General features: G+C 35.1%; 3 protein-coding genes across 8 annotated transcripts in view; 1 reads left to right on the top strand and 2 right to left on the bottom strand.

Moving 5' to 3' along the window:
* LOC106161062 (NCK-interacting protein with SH3 domain) overlaps positions 1 to 18,065 on the bottom strand; it is a 37,380-nt gene extending 19,315 nt beyond the window's left edge. The window contains exons 1-3 of the mRNA XM_013537911.3: positions 17,771 to 18,065; positions 348 to 460; positions 24 to 124 (exon numbers count right to left, since the gene is read on the bottom strand). Of these exons, the coding sequence (XP_013393365.2) occupies positions 24 to 124; positions 348 to 460; positions 17,771 to 17,938 (382 nt within the window). The 5' untranslated portion in view covers positions 17,939 to 18,065. The remainder of the gene's footprint in view (positions 1 to 23; positions 125 to 347; positions 461 to 17,770) is intronic.
* Positions 3,150 to 15,733, bottom strand: LOC106161064 (sulfate transporter). Of its 5 annotated transcripts, none has more exons than XM_013537913.2 (2): positions 14,116 to 15,733; positions 3,150 to 7,460 (listed from the first exon to the last, which is right to left on the bottom strand). In XM_013537913.2, exon 2 carries the CDS (start codon positions 7,412 to 7,414, stop codon positions 5,069 to 5,071), a length of 2,346 nt encoding a protein of 781 aa, XP_013393367.2. In that variant the 5' UTR covers positions 7,415 to 7,460; positions 14,116 to 15,733; the 3' UTR covers positions 3,150 to 5,068. The 5 variants fall into 5 exon arrangements, with proteins under 5 accessions (XP_013393367.2, XP_013393371.2, XP_013393372.2 ...); XM_013537917.3 differs by lacking the exon at positions 14,116 to 15,733 and adding an exon at positions 12,110 to 12,255; XM_013537918.2 differs by lacking the exon at positions 14,116 to 15,733 and adding an exon at positions 11,988 to 12,065.
* Positions 18,066 to 18,249: 184 nt separating the features above from the next.
* Positions 18,250 to 21,663, top strand: part of LOC106180599 (gamma-tubulin complex component 6-like) — a 35,254-nt gene continuing 31,840 nt past the window's right edge. For both annotated transcript variants that reach the window (XM_087014857.1, XM_087014856.1), the window contains exons 1-7: positions 18,250 to 18,328; positions 18,582 to 18,845; positions 19,955 to 20,118; positions 20,412 to 20,542; positions 20,837 to 20,931; positions 21,251 to 21,326; positions 21,559 to 21,615. In XM_087014857.1, coding sequence (XP_086870983.1) covers positions 18,667 to 18,845; positions 19,955 to 20,118; positions 20,412 to 20,542; positions 20,837 to 20,931; positions 21,251 to 21,326; positions 21,559 to 21,615 — 702 coding nt within the window. In that variant the 5' untranslated portion in view covers positions 18,250 to 18,328; positions 18,582 to 18,666. The remainder of the gene's footprint in view (positions 18,329 to 18,581; positions 18,846 to 19,954; positions 20,119 to 20,411; positions 20,543 to 20,836; positions 20,932 to 21,250; positions 21,327 to 21,558; positions 21,616 to 21,663) is intronic.

Below are 21,663 nucleotides of genomic sequence, written 5' to 3'. Positions count from 1 at the left end.
TTGGTACAAAAGACATTGCATACGTTTACTCAAATCAGATGGCGGCTGAGGAGCTTGACGCTTGGGCTGGGGAGGAATCTGCTGGTTCTCTGATGCCACATTCTTACGATGCTGGACCAACTTTCTGGAAAAAAGTTTACGATCAATTAATAAACCTTAAATTGGTCCAACCACTTTTTGAGTTATGTTGATGACAGACAAACAAACAGACAAACAGGGGTGAAAACATAACCTCCTTGGCAGAGGTAATAAGGAAGACATTTTTTTCAACAGCACCTACTGAGTACAGCCCTGTATTAGGTGATGGTGTCCAGTGAATGTTTCTTCAAAATGAATAAAAAACTCACTGTAGGTTCTCTCTCTGCTCATGGGTGTATTTCCCTCCAGAGCATGTGGCTGAGAAATGAATTGCCTCAATGGCACGGTCTATTGACTTCAAGACATCACTGATTGGGCTGGTCTAAAAAATAAAAAAATATATTCAAATCTTAATTCCTTAAAAAAATAATTATCACTTAATATCATGACATGCAATGTTAGAAATTCAAACAATAAGTTATTATACATTCTGTTATTGGTATAATATGAACTTACTGTTTGAATTACATTATCATGTGAATAATTATTATAATCAATTATTAATCACTTTAGTCACATCATGTGGAATATTGACAAAAATTCAAGATATAAAGTCAAATGGGATGAGTTGTCTAAATAAATATCAAAATGAATAATTGCCATGAAAAATAAATTTCATTAAATAACAAGAATTATAAAATACATCAGTGTGGTGAATAGTTGTTTTATTTTCAATTGAAAGCAACAATTTATTGACAGGTATAACAGTTTTCTAACATTTTAATTTCTGTTTAATTTTTAAATCTTATTTAAGACTGGTCAAAATACTTGACCTTGAATAAGATTTTTCCTCATTTTTTTCTTTTTTGGTTGTGCTCATCATAAAATTAATTGCCAAAGCAACCATGTTTGCCTAAATGCTACGTCTAATCAATCTCTTACATTCTACAGTGGCCAAAGTTTTTTTTTTAATGAGCGGTAAACAAAGTTCAGGAACATGTTTAAAGATAACTTTGCGCCTGATACAACTGGTCTCTACCAGGACCTTTAAGTGACATGCCGTTTTGCCTCAGAGTATTGCCCAAAATTCAAAGCTCATGCTTGCATGACATACCACACCAAAGACGCCCACAATTTAAAATTATGTAAAGTCTTATTGGTTTTTCCACAACTTGTGCATACAATTTTAATGTGGCCAAAGTCATTTAAGCTATTTCCCACTGACATGAGAATCACCCCAGACTGAGAACACTGATTATATATATTCTATAATGTGTTCTCTGGCTTCAATAATGATGCCTGTGTCACGCACTTATAATAGGACCATATGGAAGATAAGTTGCCAGTACTTAAACTTTTTATGGTGCATCAGCACCAAATTTTGCAGCAAACGATCTTTCTTTATCCCCACGGTGGTCGGATTATTTTATTTCCTGCTCTCTACTCCGATAACACATTTTATCTTAAACCACGTTCCCATATCTAGATTGATCTAACAGGATCGACCCAACTCCAAGGGGTTTCTCACTCACTTGCATTCAGCCAAAGTGGCTAAGATGTCTGGCATACCTGCTGAAGCTGCTCAATGACAGTTAATTACTCCTAACAGCTTCAATAGGCATGTCAGGCATCAGAGCCGCTTAAGCTGAATGCAATTTAGCAAGAAACTTCTTGGAGATGGGCGATTCTGCTAGATCGATCTAGGTATGGGAATGGAGTCGTATACAGCATCAACATATCACTTTTTTATTTTCTCCTTTAAATACATGAAAAAAAAAGATCAATGGAAAGATTTGTTCACTCGTCTTTTATCTACCAGACAGGGATGTTACACATGAAGAAACTGAACAAAGGGCCTTTTTTCTTGAATGTATACACATACAAATCAATTACAGAAATTGGATTATTAAATTGCATCTTCACATGCTGAAGGCACTTTCCTTGTATAATTTATATAGTACATGAATTCTGAGATAAAAACTCTTTAATACCTATGTCTGAAATTTTTTTTTTATTTAATTTTATTATTATATTTTATTATTTTTTTTTTCGGGGGGATACAATCAGGCTTAGTAACAAAACCTGACTGGCAGCTTTACACTTAAAGATCTAAGCATATTTTGAGAAGTCAGTGACCAAAGTCAAGAATGCTAAGACTCCGCCACCACATGGACAGTCATGCATAAAGCACATTAAATTTACCTGCCAGTACACGTAACAGTTTTTGTCAGTGATTTTGTTTCATAATATCTGACAGTACCTGGTCCTAAAAGGCATCATTAAAACATTTTTAAAACGGGTGGGTTCAAAAAGCAGTTTTAGTCAGTAATTTATTTCAAATTATCTTTCAGTGCCTGGTACCATATTATGCAAAGCATTGTAATTCCAAAGTTGCTTATATGTCATTAAGTAAAATTAAAAGTTTAAAGTTGGAAGTGAAAAAGTATCTCTGTACATTTTGTAGTTGTTAGGATTTATCAATTTCTTTGTTCCAAACAAAGGCGTCCTACTCTCTATCATTACTCATCTATTTTTACTGCCTTAAATTATTGTATGCTTCATTATTCCATAATTCCTGCTTTATTTAACATTTTCATCCTGAATAGCAGTTTTAGACCTTGCGGCACAACTTTACAGAATAATGTTTCTGTTGCATGCACAACTGAGTAAAAAGAAACAAACAAAAAAAATCCAGTTTTCTTTAGACACAGATCGAAAAAAAAGTCAAAATTTCATTTTCTTTCCAAAATGCAAGGCAAAACAAAATGCAACATGGGATTATGTAGTGGGTACAGTACTAGTCAGTTGTTTATTCAGGTTAAATGTGGCTTTAAATCCCTGACAAAAGTCATCAACATTAAAATCATATTAAGAGTCTAATACACGAGGTGGTCGATTAGAAGGCGTGCAGATTAAAGACAACAGCAGCATTAATGTCAAATTTCATGCTACTTTTAACACTTTGCATTGTTTCCAAACTACATAATGCTCTCTCTCCCTCTCTCTTTCTCTCTCTCAGAACTTCTGCAATTTGACAAAATAGACAAAGAAACCCATTTATAACAAACACAAAAAATTTGTAATAATATATTCTATACCATATTATTATTAAGTAAAACATAACAAGCAGTTAAATCTTGGAAGAATGAAACTTATTTCATCCAAAGTTAAATATAACAACGGATCTCTCACAAGTGTTGCTTATAAACACACAAAAATAAAGTGGAAGATGTTATTGGTCCCCTTCATCTGACAAAATATGAGAAAGGAAAAAAAACTTTAAAATTTGAAAAATTATTAGCAAAAATTAAACAACCAAGTACCGCAAACCAAAGGTATGGCTATACATATAGATAAAATATATAATCATGATTTAAAAAAAGGTATGTTCAACACTGTATGATGAGCAGTAAACTGTTTTTAACTAGACTAAGACTGTGTTCAGATACACCCATCATACTAGCTGGATCAATCCAACTCTGTGGGGGATTCTTGTTAAAGTGCATTCAGTGTAATGAGCTTAATTGTCTGACACCCAGGCTGGGTCCTAAACCTAGGGTCTTAAGTGATTTTTAAGTGAACATCAGTCATTCTGAGCAGTTAGCAAATGAAACATGTTTATAATTCAACAGTGAAGCTCCAACTGCGTTTAAAATGTAGATAACATAACTAAACAATAATACATCAATCAAAATTAAATAAGAGATAGTTTATAGTGTATAGATTTTAATAAGTACTTAACCACAGCTACTGCCATGATGCTGTTTTGATTAACAATTAAGTTTTCAGCTTCTATCAAACTGTAAACTTAAAGGCAAACAACAAGCCAATGCTTCTTTGTATTTCCAATACATAAACAACAAATGACTGATCATGGCTTACTTCCATTTACCGGCTTTACTAACAAAAGACACTGTTTGAGCGCATTCTCAACGAATTAAGCCAGGCTTTACAAAGCCGGTGACCTAAAAATGGCGGACGTACATGAAAGAAAAACCGCCTAATCTTTTAATAGTCTCTCCGCCTCTCACACGCCTCCCCACACGTCGTCCCTGCGGGGTACAGTAATTAAATCTCGTCTCCGTTCGCCATGCGGAAGCTACCTGAGAAATATTAAGTGCGCATGCTCATCAGTTAAACTCGTGGTGAAGAAAGCATGGCGGCTGAAGGCGATCGAAGGAAAAAAGCTCTTCTGTTCTATTATCTTTGAAAACAGAGACGAAAAAGGAATAATTTGGCCCGTAGAGCAGCAATGAATCGACTATCTACGGAGATAATATCACCAGTGATATTCACAGAAATATTAATGTTCGGAGCCGAGATTTAATTCCTGTACCCCGCAGGGACGACGTGTGGGGAGGCGTGTGAGAGGCGGAGAGACTATTAAAAGATTAGGCGGTTTTTCTTTCATGTACGTCCGCCATTTTTAGGTCACCGGCTTTGTAAAGCCTGGCTTAATTCGTTGAGAATGCGCTCTTTGACTCAGGTCAGATTTATGAACGATAAACAATTATATAACACATAACCTTTGCTTTTCAATCAAGACCTTTTGTGTCCATATGTCATTGTTTAATAACCAAAACTATGCAATAAATGGAAAATGTTTTAATGCATTCGTGTACCCAAACCAACTATATATAAATAATATTATAAAATACATGTGTACTTATACCTATAAAGTGACTTAATTACAGAAAAAAAAACTTGGATAATAAACGAATATATTATTTATGTCAGAGGTTTGTCATGATTTTCATATAGTTTTTGTGCATAATTTATGAATCATCTTTGAATCAAATTCAGAAATGAATCGACCACAGGAGCAACTTCAAGGGAAAACATGAAAATGTTGTATTTTCTCCAATAAGTAAAAACCACATATAATCAACAAAATTAGAACTCTTCAAAAAAAAAAAAAAATGCAAATAAAGCTGATAATTTCACAAAAAGGAATAAAAAAGACAATTTTGCAAGATAGTCAATTTGACTATTACATTCGAGTTTGACAGGGAGCATCATTTTGGTCTTGTCTCCTATCTCCTGTTTCCACTGTCAGAGCCATATCATAAGCATCTTGCAAGGACATAAAAACATTACTTGGAGGAAAAGTATCAAAAAAGTTACCATTCTGCAGAGTCAGAAAAACTTCCTCAGTGCACCCTGCCATAAAAACTGTAATCCCCAAACTTTTATACTCATTGTAAAGCAGACGTAAACACTTTATACCAGCAGAATCAATGAAGACGATGCGAGCACAATCAATAATCAACACAAACTGATTTATACTCTCAGTAGAACTTGATACTGAAGTCAGAATACCATCTTCCTTCTGTGCAGAATCAGCATCTCCTTTTCCATCCACTTCATCCTCTTTACCATTTGCCACTGGACTTCCATTCACTTCTTTCATTTCTCTTTCTACATCACCATCAGTCTTTTCCTCCTCTGGCTTGCCAACCAATTTGAACAGTTTGTCTTTGAAAAGCTCCACGTTGGCAAAATAAAGTGCTGACTGATATTGGAATATCTTAACGCTGGAACTGGACAGGTCTTTGATATCTGGATAATGCTGAGCGCTCACAAAATTATCCATACCATCTGTTTTTGTTAGAGTGAACCCTTTAGCAAACTGGGTCCTGATAACAACTGTGATGAACGAGAAGCCCAAACCAATGCCCAGACCCATGCTGATATCCAAGACAACAACAGCCAGCCATGTGACTAACCATATGAAGAAATCACAGGCGCTGACTCTCCAAAGTGCTGGTAAGTGTTCAAACTGCATTAATAATTTCTGCATCGCTGCAACAATGATTGAAGCTAGGACACACTTTGGAACCGACACCAAGAGGGGACTGATCGCCATGATGACAATGAAAACCAAAATGGCTGATACTACGCTATGCACCATTGTTTTTCCACCTGTGGAATCATGAAGCATGCAGCGCGGAGGAGCGACAGCACTAACAAAGCACCTGAAGAAAGAACTTATTCCATTGGACAAACCATACGCCAAAAGTTCCTGGTTGTTGTCCAGTTGGTAGTGGTACTTGACTGTGAAAACTTTCGCCATGGAAATCGAAATTGCAAATCCAACGATTGCGAGTACCAGACTTTCAACAGCAAAGTTCCCAGCATGCTCTAGGGGTGGAACTCTGGGAGGCGGAAAACCCTGTGGTACTGACCCTATCACTGCCACTCCAAAATTATCATTCAAGTTGGCGAAATGGCTGACTAAAGTCATAATGATCATTATAATCAAGTCAATTGGAATAGGAACTTTCAGTTTGTGGGAAAAACGCTGGTTGATGCAAATCTTCACAGATATGATAACTATAATGCACAAAGCTGATATGACTAGGCTAAGAATGTTAGTTTTAGCAATATTCTTAAAAACCTCAACATAGGTCAAAATCAACATAAAAGGACCAGAGAAACCTTTGATCTTCAACCCAAGCATGGTTTTAACCTGGCTGGTGGTGATGTGGAAAGCAGCCCCAGTGGTGAAACCACCAACAAATGCATCTGAGAGATAAGTGGTGACAAAACCCAGGCGAAATATCCCCATGCCAACCTGTATGATCCCGCAGAGCAAGGTCAAAGCCATTGCAATGCCAACCTTGACCTCCAAAATTTCATCGTCCATAGTGACTCCATCTACAGTTGCATTCAAAGACGAGTTACTATCCAGAGTCATGGGGTCGATGAACTTTGGATACTCTCTGTCCACAACCTCGGCCACCAATATTGCCGTCAGTGCCATGGTTCCGAAGGAAATGTGACGTGAAGTCCCAAAGATGAAATACAGTAGCACTGGGAAGAAAGAGGAATACAGTCCATGGATTGGTTGCAAGGAGGCCAGCAGTCCAAATCCCATTCCTTGGGCAATGTGTAGAACCCCGACAGACAAGCCAGATACGATATCTCCAACAAGGTACTCCCTTATCTTATAGGTTCGGAGGACATTCAAGAATGGAAACAGCGTGAAGAGTACCTTCAAAACACAGTCTTTGGACCCTGTACAGTTTTTGGCAATTTTTTTCTTAATCTCCGTCTTGGCAGAAAAAGTTGGAAACTCGGGTGGGTGCCGCTGGTGAAAAGCCTCCATGGTCAAGATCTCATGGGTACCATGTCCATGTGGTGTCACCCCATTATTAAAGTGACCATTACCTTGACCACTTGTAGACGCCATTTTAATAGGTGTAGAATCTTTGTCGTTTTGGACTTCTTTCCTTTCCAACTCTTCGGTCGTTAATAAGGGCATACTGCTTTGTTTGTCTAAATCACCAAACCTTGGCAACCAAGGTTGGGACCCGCTGTGGGCAGTTTTCTTCATCGTGAGTGTCACGTAGTCCCTCAAATAGTTCTAAAGGAGCAGTAGCCTAGAAAAAATATTTATTGAACATTATTGCATTTTATTTTTTGTTTAACTGAGCGAAAAAGAACATCAGACACCCGATTCGGGTTTGTGGGTAGAAAGCAGAAACATGTTTACTTGACGTGACTTTCAAATTACCTTGAGAAGTTGAGAGCTACATTTCAGAGTGTTCTCAAGAGAGCTTAATTGTTAACTCCTTACCATATGACCCTCTTTTTATGAAACCATGTACCTAAAATAGTTAACTTTGACAAGCCAAATCTTTCTTCAAAAAGCAGGCATTTTTGAAAGGATGAGGGGAAGAATACTTCTTAATTGTAATTTTTTAGTTTTTCACTCATCATTTATATTCTATCTTAAATTGAAAAAATATATCCACTTACTTGAAAAAAAATGTTTCACATTTTATGAAAAAAAAATCAATTATTTATTCATGTCGAGTGTAACAGACACATTTTACATTGAATTGCTTTAAATTTTGTACCCGGTTGTTCACACCTAGTAAATAAGTAAAAGCACCTTAATTGCTATACATGAATATGCAATTGGGAACCAAAATGAAGACTAGCTGAATGCAAGTATCACCTGTGTCCAAACCATTTAGCTCTTTTCAAATTTCTGAATTTGTGTCAAGAGTAATCCTTTAACTATTTGCAAGAAAATCCTGAATTTTCAGTGACTGCTAAGGAACATGTGAAGAACTGAGACTTGTTATCTCACTTTCTGTTCTGGTATAAAATGTGAAGAACCTCAGTCCTAATTTGCACCATTTTTGCACTGGCTCTTATATTTCATTTCTTTCATTCTTTATTATTATTATTTTTTTTTTTTTTACTTTTTATTCATTTTTATTTATTTTATTTTTATTTATTTATTAATTTTTGTTCAGAATCATTATTTATTTCTTCCCTTCCTAGGGTAGTGCTAGCAATTTTTTTCACTTAGCCAAATCAACACTTTTTTTGTCAATTTGTTATCCAAATGGTATTAATTTGACTAAAATTAGTCAAATCAAGCCCTTTTATTTAGCCAATTAAAGTCAATTTTAGCATTTGGCTAAATTGGCGAGTGTTAGCACTACCCCAGTCAATAAAGATCGCTATCTCAGACATTATAAGTGTCCAGTTAACTTTGAATAATCTATGGTTATTTAAGCCTCAAAATTTGTATTATGTTCTATTGCTCAAATATTTCCTTAAATCTAAATCAAAAATAATACTTATACACATCAGTAATCCTAAGGCCCTCGAGATCTAGTGTCCCCCTCAATTAGTAAAGAGTGTATCTATGTATCTATAATGCCTATTATAATTAATAGTATCATACTAACGTCAATTTAGGGAGGTGTAGAAGTTTATGGCCCAAATTCATGTAGTGTAACAGTTCCACAATATCAAATTTTAACTAACTGGCACACCTAAAATTAAACAGCCCACTGTGCGTGACCTGATGTCTTATCAACAGGACAAAAAAAGTCTTGCTGGAAAACTCCATGCCCCAGAAGGAATGATGTGAGAGTAAAGAGGACAACTTGACACATGACATATGATAATGTCAATCTTAAATAGTATTATTTCATTTACTATTCTACAACAGTTCTCTGCCCATCTCCTCTATCCACTCTCAAATCACTCCACAGTCTTAATTCTTACGTTACAGATGAGTTTAAATACTTAGCCCAGCAATTGCCAGCATAAATTGGTTTTAAATGCACTCAAGCACATAAACTCTACAAATAATTGCAATTATGCAAATTAACCCTGCTGCACTTCAAATTTAACATAAATTATGCTCGATTCAAAGCAGTTAACTGTTATCTTTATAAACATGACTATTATGTTAAGTAATGCCAGTATCAATTTATACTATTTCTATTGTGTCAGGAATGTAACTATACCCACCCATATTTCAATACTGTCTGTCCCTTAGGGAGAAAAGCATGCAAAAAGCTGTCAACATAATTATATGTGCCAACATACTGCACCCCATTCATCAAATAATGAGTCCAACACAGAGAAAACATACAAGTTACTGTAAAAATCAACATATGTACTGGCATTAATTATTGTACAAAATAAACATATGCTATCATTGTTTTCTTACACGAATGACAATTACTGTACTTCACCTCCAAATAAGTCTTCCTAATGTTATACACTGTGTCAGGCACGTTCCATATGCCAATCTGCTAGCTAGCACTATACAAATGCTGTAAACGTTTATAACGACCCCACCATTGCGGAGGAGACATGCTTCCACTTTCTCTGTACATGTGTCAACTTTCATCCACACATGCCCTATCGTAATGTAAACATATCCAGTTTGAGGGGCAGACAATTATATAAATAAACCAATTCCCTGAGCTGATAACCTGATTACTATATGACCTAAGAAAGTAAACCTGGGTTTAACATACTGCACAATGTCAATGGTGGCCCAGTTTTTTTTTATACCTAGAAATATATTCACAATATAATCCAAGGCTAATTTGATGTGCACATTTCTACCTCAACAGTTACTAGTATTCATACTCAATTCCCTATAGTGTATTCCGTCAAGCCACACCTGTAGAAACATATTGTATTACATAGATGTCTCTTCATCAGGGCAGAAATTTATGTGGAGTTTATTTTTACAAACTCACTGTACATATAATTATCAAATTATACCGATCCATTAACAGTGAAGTTCTTTTATTTCTTTTATGGAGAAATTTTTAGATGCTTATAATGTTTTATATTTGCCGGCTCTGCAAATAATAAAATGTTCAACATCTTACAGTCTATTGCCAGTCTTTTTTTTTTTTTTTTTTTTTTTTTTTTTTTTTTTTTTTGGAGAGCAACTATCATTTCTTCAATTTTTTTTACTCAAAATTGTGCAAGAAAAAGTCTATATCTAACTATTATCAATATTATGAAATGTGATATGGTTTATACAACATCAGGCCAACAATAAATCATGAAAATCAACAGATCGGAATAATCCCAACAGATAGGCTTACACTTGATGATTATCTCCAATCAGCTGCATAAAAAGGAAACATCGATCATTAGCCAAATAAAATTGACTTTGATTCTGAAATTTTGGGGAGGTATCATTTTTTTATCATTTATTCATCTATCTATAAGATTTTATATTTCCACTCACTTACTAGTATATATTTATCTATTTATTTACCTCATCATATATCCATTTATCTAGTATTGGTAACTGTAATAAAGAATGTGTGTAAGAATAAAATTAATGTATCTCTGACAGAAACTTTATTCTTATCAAATAATTAAAAATTCTAAAAAAAAAAAAAATCCTGACCTAGTTATAAAATTAAGTCATCTGCCCAAAGCAAAAATAAACCACCCTGAATAAACCTATCAAGTGGAGGAATCCCTGTAACTTAAGCAATAATGACTAGACGATTTAACTGAACAATGCATTAAGCACCTTTTAAGGAATACCAAGAATTCAAACAAGAATTGGCTCATATACTCAGATTCTTTAAAAACAAAATTGTCCAGGATATAAACTGACAAAGTAACATAAGTCAAGGCTGCCTATTTTGTACCAGGTAACTCCATTAACCTTAACATAAGTATTAACAGGAAAGTATTACAGTACTGTCTTGTAATGCATCACTGCCCGTATGTGACACACATATTTGTAGGCTATCAAAAGGATTCGACTTCAGAATAGAAAACAGTTAACTTCACGAGGTATATACCTAAAACATCTCTTGTTTGAATTAAAAATATCTATAACTGTCCAGACCCAAAAATATATCTATGCATGTGTAGTTATCAAAACTTCCAGACAGTCACAAGTTCCTCTATTGTTTTTTTTTTTTTTTTTTTTTTTTTTTCTTTTACTACACCAAGCTCTTGATACATGAGATGGATTTATTTCTTTATGGATGAAAAGAATGAACTCTACAGACTATATGAAGTGACATCTATTGTAAAACTCGTCAGCATGTTCATACGCATGCATGACCAGCTGTTAACCTTCCCCTTTATTTTAACCGCTACACCGCCACCTCCAACCCCCAAAATCTGCAGGAATACTTCCACACCTTAATTTTCTCAAACTTTATCACACCTAATCCCAAACATATACAGGTACATACATTTAAAAAAGTCAATCACCTTTGGTAACTTACCCTACATACCAGTACACTGGATTGAGACACCAACAATTAAATTGCCATTTAATGCATTTTAAATTACTCAAATGCACATAACTCTTAAAACTGACTTGGTCTGCTTTCTAAAATACCCCCCTTACTTACCCCCTTCGCTAATTGTTGCACCCACTTATTTTCCTACCCCTACCCGGTTCCCTTACCTGTCAATTCTATGCACTTGCCAATATGTCACCCAAATCTCAAATTTTTGGCTACACGCAAACTCTCTATTGTGCCATATACATTTAAATAAATCACTCTGTTGCCCTTCTCCCCATCCAAATACAGATCTCTAACCTCACTAGAATGGGACCAATATAAAAAAATTCAACACCAGGTCCATTCTTCTTTTACCTATATAGTCCCACTTGGCCTTCTTAACCTTCCTGGCATAAATTCTCAAATGGTAGCTAGAACTGTCTTCAACTGAAGTGAATATAAATGAACTTTGCATAATGGTCATAACTGACACTTACCCTTCATTCAGACACACATCAGTTTTAACAAATAAACTAAAACTGCATTCCAAAAGTCGACAGCAACAAAGAAAGGTGCTCCATTTTTAATTTTAGGATGAGGTAACAATTGCTCTGATATAAGAATGGGAGTGCAATAAGGTAGGATATCAGGATATCACACAGCACGTACTGTAATGGGTCAGTCTTGGGTCAGTCTTGGGTCAATGTTGGGTCAGTCTTACAAATTATCTGATTTAATACACAAGCATGAATTTCTTTCCATATGAGATACAGTAATCACCCCATCTTTTGAATGGGGGGAAAATCATTTATCAGTCTCTCAGATACATAATTTTGAAATCATTAAAATTTTACATATGTACTTCTGTGAAGCATTAATTTTGTGGTACTTTTATCATACAGAACAAAACTGTAAAACTGTACAGTATATAAGGGATGTTCTTACTTTAAGCAAAATGACTTTCAAAAATATAGTGCCTATAAAATTTACAACTTTCCCCATTGAAAAAATTAAGTCATTACCATACCTCCCCTTAGGGCTATCTCAATTGTGAAAATAAAAATCATATGTAATATGATGTTTCATTGTACCTGACATCTATTGTAAAACCTAGCAACATTATCATTCCCATTCACCAAGGATTTTCTCAGCGAACCATCCAGCCGTCATTTAGACAGCTACCAGCATCACCAGACAGCCTATATTTTCAAAGACAGCTGTACAACTTATAGATTTTTGGGTAATATGACAACTTTAGGTACACTTGGACTCCCTGACATTTTGTAGGCAATAACAGGTGGTAATTTTGGATCGCCTGTACCCCCTATTGTGGGTAAAGCACTGCCATACACTATCAGCTATTATCCCCCCCCCCCTTTCCTGACCCTCTACACTCCCCTTCCCCAAATCACCTTTTTTTTTTGCTCACCCTTAGCAACACATTATCCGTATCCCAGTATCCATATCCTATATACATATCTTGCAACACACAGATTACAAATAATCAATAATTATGAAATAATCTGCTGGTTCCCATATTACACAGACAAAAAAGTGTTTCTTTTTAAATCTTTGTATAAAGATGTATACAAACTATGAGTATTTTTTTTAAACATAAGTATTTTCAACCTTCATGTTGTAGTAGTAGTAGTGATGTTTAATAATTTTTTGTTTGTTAGTTATTTTTTTATTATTAGCATTATTTTATTGACATTTTTCAATTAATGATTTTAGATTTTATATAAGTCACATTAAAATCTTTAATGAAACATACAATAACTGATTTTTATCATTATTATTAAGTGCAAACAGAAGATGATACCTCACATTGAAATACATAAGAAATCCTAAGCTCTGTATCATATATTTTGAATGTGTTAACATCTCCTGAATACCAGAAATTTTGCTCTTCTTTTCTACTATGAACATTCCAATAAGATGCAAGATAAATTTGGAAAAAGAATGCTTTTACACGTTTTGAAGCTACAGGCATTGATGTTTTGAATAATAACATATTGCCTTTAATGAAACTAATTAAGATGAACAGAATTCTTCTTAACTTATAACTTATTTGTTTATTATCAAAAGTAATTTTTTTAAACAATACAAGATCAAATTTTAGCACTTTAAGATTTTTTTTTGATAAATTTCAAATTTGATAAATCATTCTATGTGGAGAAACGAGAAACTGTATCATTTATTGCAGTGTTGAACAGAGCCTATCTAAAATCGATAAATGGGCCAGCAGAAATGCAATGTAGCAAATTATCTTTTTCAAACATTAAAAAGTAAGATATAAGCTCAAGAAAATTTAACATTAAAAATGATCTCTGTCAAACTATCAATGACTGTAAAATGTCATCGAAATGCAAAACTTTAGTTTGATGACATTAAACATTCACATGTGTAAACAAGAAACAAAAATTTACTTAAATTCAAAATAAATAATATTAATTTTACCACTAGGATAAAACAATATTGTAAAGAAAAAGTGTACACTTACCCAGTTATTATCTTCTTGTCGCTTTTCCTTCATCATGGTTTTACTTTCCACCATAAAATATTGGAATTCAAACAAAAAAATCACCGTTCAATGGACTTGTGAAAATTTATGGAAATCTCTTGGTTCTTTTGGAAATGATCATTTAGAAATTAAGTGATCAAGAGCAATCTTTCTCCCAATAACGATGGTGCCCAAGATGGAGTTGTATAACAACGAACGAAACTGGGATTTTGTCCAATAAACAGTCCCTTATATAGCATGCTTTCGCGTCACTGATAACGCCCTTTAAATGAAAATAACTAATTCCACACACGTACATTCAAATATCTTCATCTTAAATCAATCAAAGGTGCGATTAACATATCAAATAGTTTCATTCACAAAAAGATTCAGATCACGTCTTAAAACTTAAAAAAACCTCGCCCAAAGCATTTTCAAATCAACTTACAGACACAATGCAGTATTTTTTCTCCAATGAAAAACTGACATCGTAAAACTCAGTTTGAAGTATACTGTGTAACAGATACCCCACCAAAAAAACAATACTTAAAACTAAAATGTGAGCCTTTTCTTAACAAAAATATCTCTGAATATCTCTGAAGTGTGCTCGTTTTATGATACAGCTATTAAATAAGTCTCAGGTGTACCATAAATTTTTATTATTGTCAACAGAGTCCTTAACTGCAAGAAGAGATGCCCTGTCTTTCAGGACACCAACTCTTATCAGGCAATAACCTTGGTGTCCTGCAATGTTCTTTGGGGCCGTTCAGGTTGACCAAACTAGACTGTGACCTAACGGGAACTCTAGCTGAATCCAATCAAGGCCCCGGTAACTCAAAGGCATCGTGCAATGCGACCGAGCGCAAGCATCTCCATTCCATAACTCGCCCATACTCGCCCCATATAATACATTGTAGCCTCTATGTGATATTGCTATTCGCAACATGCGATGCTTTCGAGTTACGGAGCCCAGCTACACAGACTAATGCACCTCCTTGAGCAGCTAGGGAGTTATTAACTTTCTTGTGGGCTCGGCTTCAGAAGTCTGTAAATGTGATTACACTCAGCAAGAGTGCACGTGCAGTTAAGTCTCATGCTAGCTAAGAAGTCCTTTACTAGTAGTCACCTTTACGTTAGCATTTATGGACATTTGTTTATTACTGCATATTAAGTAAAACAAATCATTGGTCGGGGTGGGGTGTGGGGTTTCTAAAGAATAGCCCTTGTGATCAGAAATGGTCCACTCTGAATCAAAAATTGATCCAAGTTCTATGCCATTTCTTAAAACGGTCAATAACTGTAGGGGACCAAAGGAGTCAACTTAACTGCACTGTTCCTCTTATATAATGTAATGTCACTTTTTAGAAAGTTTATCATCCAAAATAAACCTGTGGGATTGTAGCTACCAGTTTTTCAAACAAGAAGGTTCAGTACACCCAAATTTTCTTATTCCTTAATAACATAGAGCTCATTCCCATTGAAGCCATTGGTCTTCGTAGACCAGCCAAACTTAGTCGGGACTCTTGCTGAATGCAATCTGTTTGACAGATTTAATAATTAGCTTGCCTCCTCCTGCCATTGAGTACAATACAGAAAAACTGGTGATTGCACGATTACTTTGGAAACAAGAGGAGGCATAGGAACCTGGGGCTAAGGCTTACAACCCCCCCCCCCCAAACCCTCCATCTTATACAATGTATGATAAGGTTTATTTGGGTTCAAAGCTGAGGGACTGTGGAAGTATTCTATTCACACGTACTTGAATGAAGTCAAAAGTAAAAGATATGTTGGTGATCATTAGGTGTGTGTGAAAGTTATCTTCCAGAGTTTCTCAATGGCAAGTAAAAGAGATACACATGAAAAAATGTTATTTTGGCTAGCAATTTGTAATAAATATCTGATTGAAATTGAATAAAACAACCTTTCTGATTTTGGAACCAAGACAGCAGTTCTGTTGTCACTGACACCGACATCGCTCGCTGATAAATGCACAAAGCTGGGAGGCTATGTTAAGGAAAATACATCAGAAGTGTCCAATTCATGTTGCAGGTAATTGTTCAAATACTAAACTAAAATAATGATTATTTTCATGCTCGTTTTGACAATTTAAGTTACTTTATGTCATGGTGCAGGACATGATTAAGCCTCCATTTTGGAATGTTTTTGCAACAGAGATAATACTACATACTGAAATCTTGACAAATCTGTGTGTAACTTTTTATTTTCTCAAAAATATCTAATTTAAGATTCCCCAGTTTATTACATGTAAAGTACCTGTAAGTAATGCCTCAGGAGTAATAAATATCCTAAAGACATCTCTAACAGTGATAACGATACCATGGTGCTTGCACACATAAAAAGTTTTCCAATTTCTTATCACAAAAAGTCCTGTATCAAATATCACACCTCTGAACATGAAAGAATTGCGACAATTTACATAATTTGGACAGACAGAGCAATGTCTGGATGAATGAACATACAGACTGATGATGGATGGATAATAAATAAATGAATGGATATTGGCTAGATGAGGAATTGCGGATGGATAGATAGATGGAAAGTGGATAAATGAAAGCTAGATAGTGAATCAAAGTACACATAAATTATGGATAGATAGTGCACTGATGTATAGATAGTGAATGGATTAAGAGATGTATGGATAGGGAGGGTTAAAGAAAGGTAGGAATGTTCTATAGGAACTTATGGAAAAAGGGATGAATGGATGAAGGAATGTATAAAGTTAGGTCTCATCATTTTTTGGACAAATTGCATTGAGCAGTACACTGTTATCATTTTTTATGTTTTTTTTAACTTGGGCTTATAAAAACAGGGATTTTAAAAATAAGATAACTTAGCTCACTTCAAAACAGCCATGCACTTTGAACATTTTAACCCAAGTATGTAACAAAAGGGCAGTCCTGATAACAAAACAGGCCATTGTGTTAGTTGAACTTGACTTGATGTCCTTACACAAATACCATGATACATGTATTTCTGCTTTGATAACCATTTTATAATTGTGTTAGCAAATTTGCCAATGCACTATAGCAATCAAATCAGTGTAATCCTATATATCAACATGTTTCATTTTTTCCAGTGCTCCATCTAAAAGTTTTCAGCCACCTTTTTGTCCTGTTCCACATTTCACTTCTAATAAAAATGTAAATAACTTTCATACCCTTGATCAACACCATTTCCACCCTAGATCATATTTAATTTTAATTTTAAAATTAAATTAAAATAAATTTGAATTTGAATCCAATGGACAGATTAAAGCTCAGCATTTCTCACAGAAAATACAAAAATGTGTCTGTGATAATATTAAGGGCTCAAAATCAAGTTGGACAACTTCTGACTTAATGAAAATAATGGCTTAACACTTGGTAAAAATGGTGTCACTAAAACATTGATATATTTTCAGCTAAATGGGATAACTCAAAAATTCAATCAGCTGATCCATACTCAGATATATGCAGCTGTCTGTACATGTCCCTACTGTTTTTTGGGGGGAGGGAAAACTAATGAACGCGGTTATACAACCCCTCCCCTCAATTAAACAGCATTCAGAAAAATATCAGACTTCAAATTTTCATGAACAGTTGCAGTTTTCATAAACGACTGAATGCAAATCAATACAAAGAAAACAACAAAATACCTCGTCTTTGGTGACATACGTTCCAGGGACGTAACCAACCTCCCCGAATCCATTTTGGACGAGCCACCAGTCGGGATGTTTTTGATCAATGACAGTGAATTTGTCATCCCGATTGAAGCTTAAAGTATGGGGAACTGTTGCTTCAAAATCGTACAGTGCACGGAACATACTCGTATGTTTGATTTGGGTGTCTATGATAGACCTCTGTAAAGCTGACAGGTGAGAAGCGGAACAAACGATGCGGCAAGTGAATGAAATCGCTTTCCTCACAGCGACATCTTGAAAGTGTAGCTCCGCAGTCAAGCAGGCGACTGATGTTTCATTTAAAAGATGCAATATTTAAATGTTGTAGATACAATCACAAACAAAGATGAGTCGTAAATTTCTAACTTTAAGAAACTAAGCTATCTATGTTTTTGTAATGAAATCAAATGAAGCATTGCATTTAAAACAGTTCTAGAAAAATGTCATTCTGCGGACTTACTCTGGCGGTAAAAATAACAAGTGAAAACTGGAAATTGGATGCGAGTGTTTGTATCTTTATATGGTGTTGGTGAGGTCAGTGTATGCGCAATTACTTTGAAATTTTATGTATATGTGGATAAGGGTGTGAATGTTGATTGATACAGGTAAATTTGATGTTATATTTTCCGATACGAAACCATAAATATTCCTGAACTGAAGCCGGGTTTTGGACGGGAAACCGACCGGATAGTTCATATAATCTGTATTGTTCGGTTATTACTATTAATAGGGTTCTTGACTCTATTTCAATTTTTTAAACACGAACATTAATGTATTACACTTTTAGACATGACAAGGCTGCATCTTGACAATGAGCACATGCGAGCAATGTCCTTAATATAATGGCAGTGCACACCTAGAGAAGAGAGAAAATGAATTCAGATTGCCACAGCAGTTTGAACATTCTTGCCAACCAACTTTGTGACACATACTGCAGAGATGGACGCAAGGCTTTTCTGGTCCAGCCACGCCTGTCAAAGACAACCCTTAAAAGAAGGCTACGCAAAAAGTTTTATGAAACTATTTTCAAACACCAAAAAGGTCCTCACAGGTTAGTTTGGTACATGATGATCAAAAATAAAGAGAACGCACTCACCTATAGTTTACAGCCTATTTATGTAGAATTCTTTCATAGAATCAGTTTATCTGTTAGTTAACCAACTCCTTATAGAGCAACCTGAGGATCTTAAAGCTATACTAAGGGCTTATTCCCATTGAAACGATTGGTCTACATAGATTGATCCAACTTCGTGGGGACTCTTGCTGAATGCAGTCAGTGTAACAAATACAGTAAACACACCTTCTCCTGGTGTTGAGTAGAATATAGAAAAGCTGGTGATTATATGAGCATCATGTAAGAAAAAAAAGAAATCATCTAGGTAGAATGAAAGCTTCAGTGGGTGTGAGCCCTGAGTCACCCATAAATACTGACCAAACCTTGACTCCCAGGTCTAGGCAATAACTAATTACAATGTTTTTGATTTGCACACACAGTTCTGCCTTTCAGGTGGGGATCTTATTAGATAATTATCACTGATTATAAACCGTCTTATATAATTTGATCCACTTATGATATATTAATTGTAATAACCATGATAGCTGCTTCTTTGATTTATCTGTAGAGATTTTGATAATATGAAAACATTTTACCACGACTATAATGTGTCACTGCGGGTAAGGTTGCCGTGGATTGGATTTTCATGGTTTGGGTTGCCATGGTATTTTGATATTGCTTATTACCCTGTAGAATTTGACATTGAGTTCATTACTGATAGCCTTACGACTTATCATACAGGAGTACATGTATGAAGATGGAAATTAAACCAAAAAGCTGCTTAATTATAGGTGAATTGGTCAGCTGGCTCTCTCCCAGAATAAACAATAATGGATAATCATGTGGATCAACATTCCTGGGTACCATGTGAGCTGACCTCTGTCACCTAATTTAAGCTTGATTTCTGTTTACAGGTCACATCTGACTGGTTCAGCACCACCGAATCCAGATTGGACACCATGTGAACTGACCTGTGTTATCTGATTTAAACTTGTCTTTTATATTTCCAGGTCACCACCGACCTGTTCGGGGCTGCTGAACCCAGACTGGACACCATGTGAACTGACCTGTGTTGTCCAATTTAAATTTGTCTTTAATATTTCAAGGTCATCACTGACCGGTTCAGGACAACCGAAGCCAGACTGGACACCATGTGAACTGACCTGTGTTGACCAGGTGTATGTGTATGCTTACAACTTGAGATGCCAGAGGAAATTTGACCAGGCCAACAGACTGGAGGACCTGGTGAAGAAATTACTAGATAATTCGGGTAGGAGTCATGAAGTAGACTGCATAACAAAGATTTTAGTCTATCAAAATTCTTAAGCTTTAGCAATTAGAAAATTTGTTGTTCATGATAATTGATAAATTGAGTTATAACTTGTCTCTTTATTTGGTGTCTACTGTGTGTTCTTGGAGAAAAGATGTGAAGTGGATATTTGTGAGTAATGCATAATTAATAGTGTTTGGTAGTTTGATGCAGCTAATGGACTAGATAATCTGGTGATCAATTTGCTAGAACTACAAAAGATGTGTTAAATTTTTTTAAAATTCATATTTCAGGAGAAGAAGAGCGGCAGCATGCCAAAGCAGTACTGATATTTCTATTAGCCCTGTCCAACAGTGTCCAGAGCTCGAGTCCACCTGTGCTTGGACATGGTGACCAGAAGTTACCTTTAGTGTACATCAGCAAGGTGATTCCTTAGCCTGGCCTCATGCCTGTATAATATGATACACTGTCCAGTGTTTTGTTCTGTCAGATGTAAGATTCGGTTAAAAATATTATATTTATTGTATAAAAAATGCAACATTCAGGAGGTCAAAATTCTACTTTTGTTTTATATCATTTAAAGCCCCTTCCACTTTACCTGTCTTGAAACACAGACTGAGAGATCTAAGATGTGTATGGGTCATAAGGTTCTGAAAAATTGACTTATTTACGGGAAGAACTGCATTTATACAGATTTATGTTTTATCATGTATTCCAGGAAAGCGAGGCCAGAGTTCTCCCTGTTGGACCTTCAGTGTATGGGGACAGCAGGCTACCACAACAGGGTACCACAACTTATATGCAATATCCAAGGTGAAAAATACAGTAGCATTATCATTTATTGTATCACTAGTGATTTTCTCATAGTTTATAGTTTCACTTTGTAAATGGCTCTTTGCTACATGCTACATGTTAAATATGATTTCGCAAAGTAAAGAAATTGACAATAATTTGTCTTCTCCCTTTTTTTCTTCTTGTTTCATGAGTAAATGTTCTTCACTTCATTTCCAGTCATGAGTTCATTTTTGAATGATATATATTTTTTTATTTTTATTTTATTTTTTTTTTTGTATTACATTCCCTTGTAATTTTTTTTTTTTAATTAATGGTAAATATCATACTTATTTCACAGGTGGGTATTTGAGGAAGCATTGCCAGTGCAGCCACCTCTTCTTCCTTTGGACACAGGTTTAACATTGAACTCTGAGGTTAGTTTAGTGAGAATAAATACAATGCCTAGCAAGGGTGTGCTTATTGCAATAAATAATACTAAGAAGATGCAAGTGATGGACATAATGTATTCTTTAATATGAAAATGGAGGATTTTCATGTTAAATTAACTAATTGAATTAATTTAGAAAAATTATTTTTCATTGTTATATTTTTCCAAGTTTCACAAATGAGGAGAAAGTGGAACTGATTCTTAGATTTTTTCTTCAGGTGTTCCATGCAACTCCAGGAAGTCAATTACCAGGAAATGGTCTCTTCAGGCCAAAGGTAAGTATAATATAGGTAAGATAAACAGGAAATAAGGGTGCAGATTAA

Source organism: Lingula anatina, chromosome 6 (genome assembly GCF_051362555.1).
Source record: "Lingula anatina isolate TDL-2025a chromosome 6, LinAna3.0, whole genome shotgun sequence".
In the NCBI taxonomy this organism is placed as follows: Eukaryota; Metazoa; Brachiopoda; class Lingulata; order Lingulida; family Lingulidae; genus Lingula; species Lingula anatina.
Note: the sequence above shows the minus strand (reverse complement) of the source record. Positions and strands in the feature narration are given on the sequence as shown.

What these genes read in the sequence shown, in the direction of transcription:
- LOC106161064 (XM_013537913.2), bottom strand. Translation starts at nt 7,414, where the DNA reads ATGAAGAAAACTGCCCACAGCGGGTCCCAACCTTGGTTGCCAAGGTTT.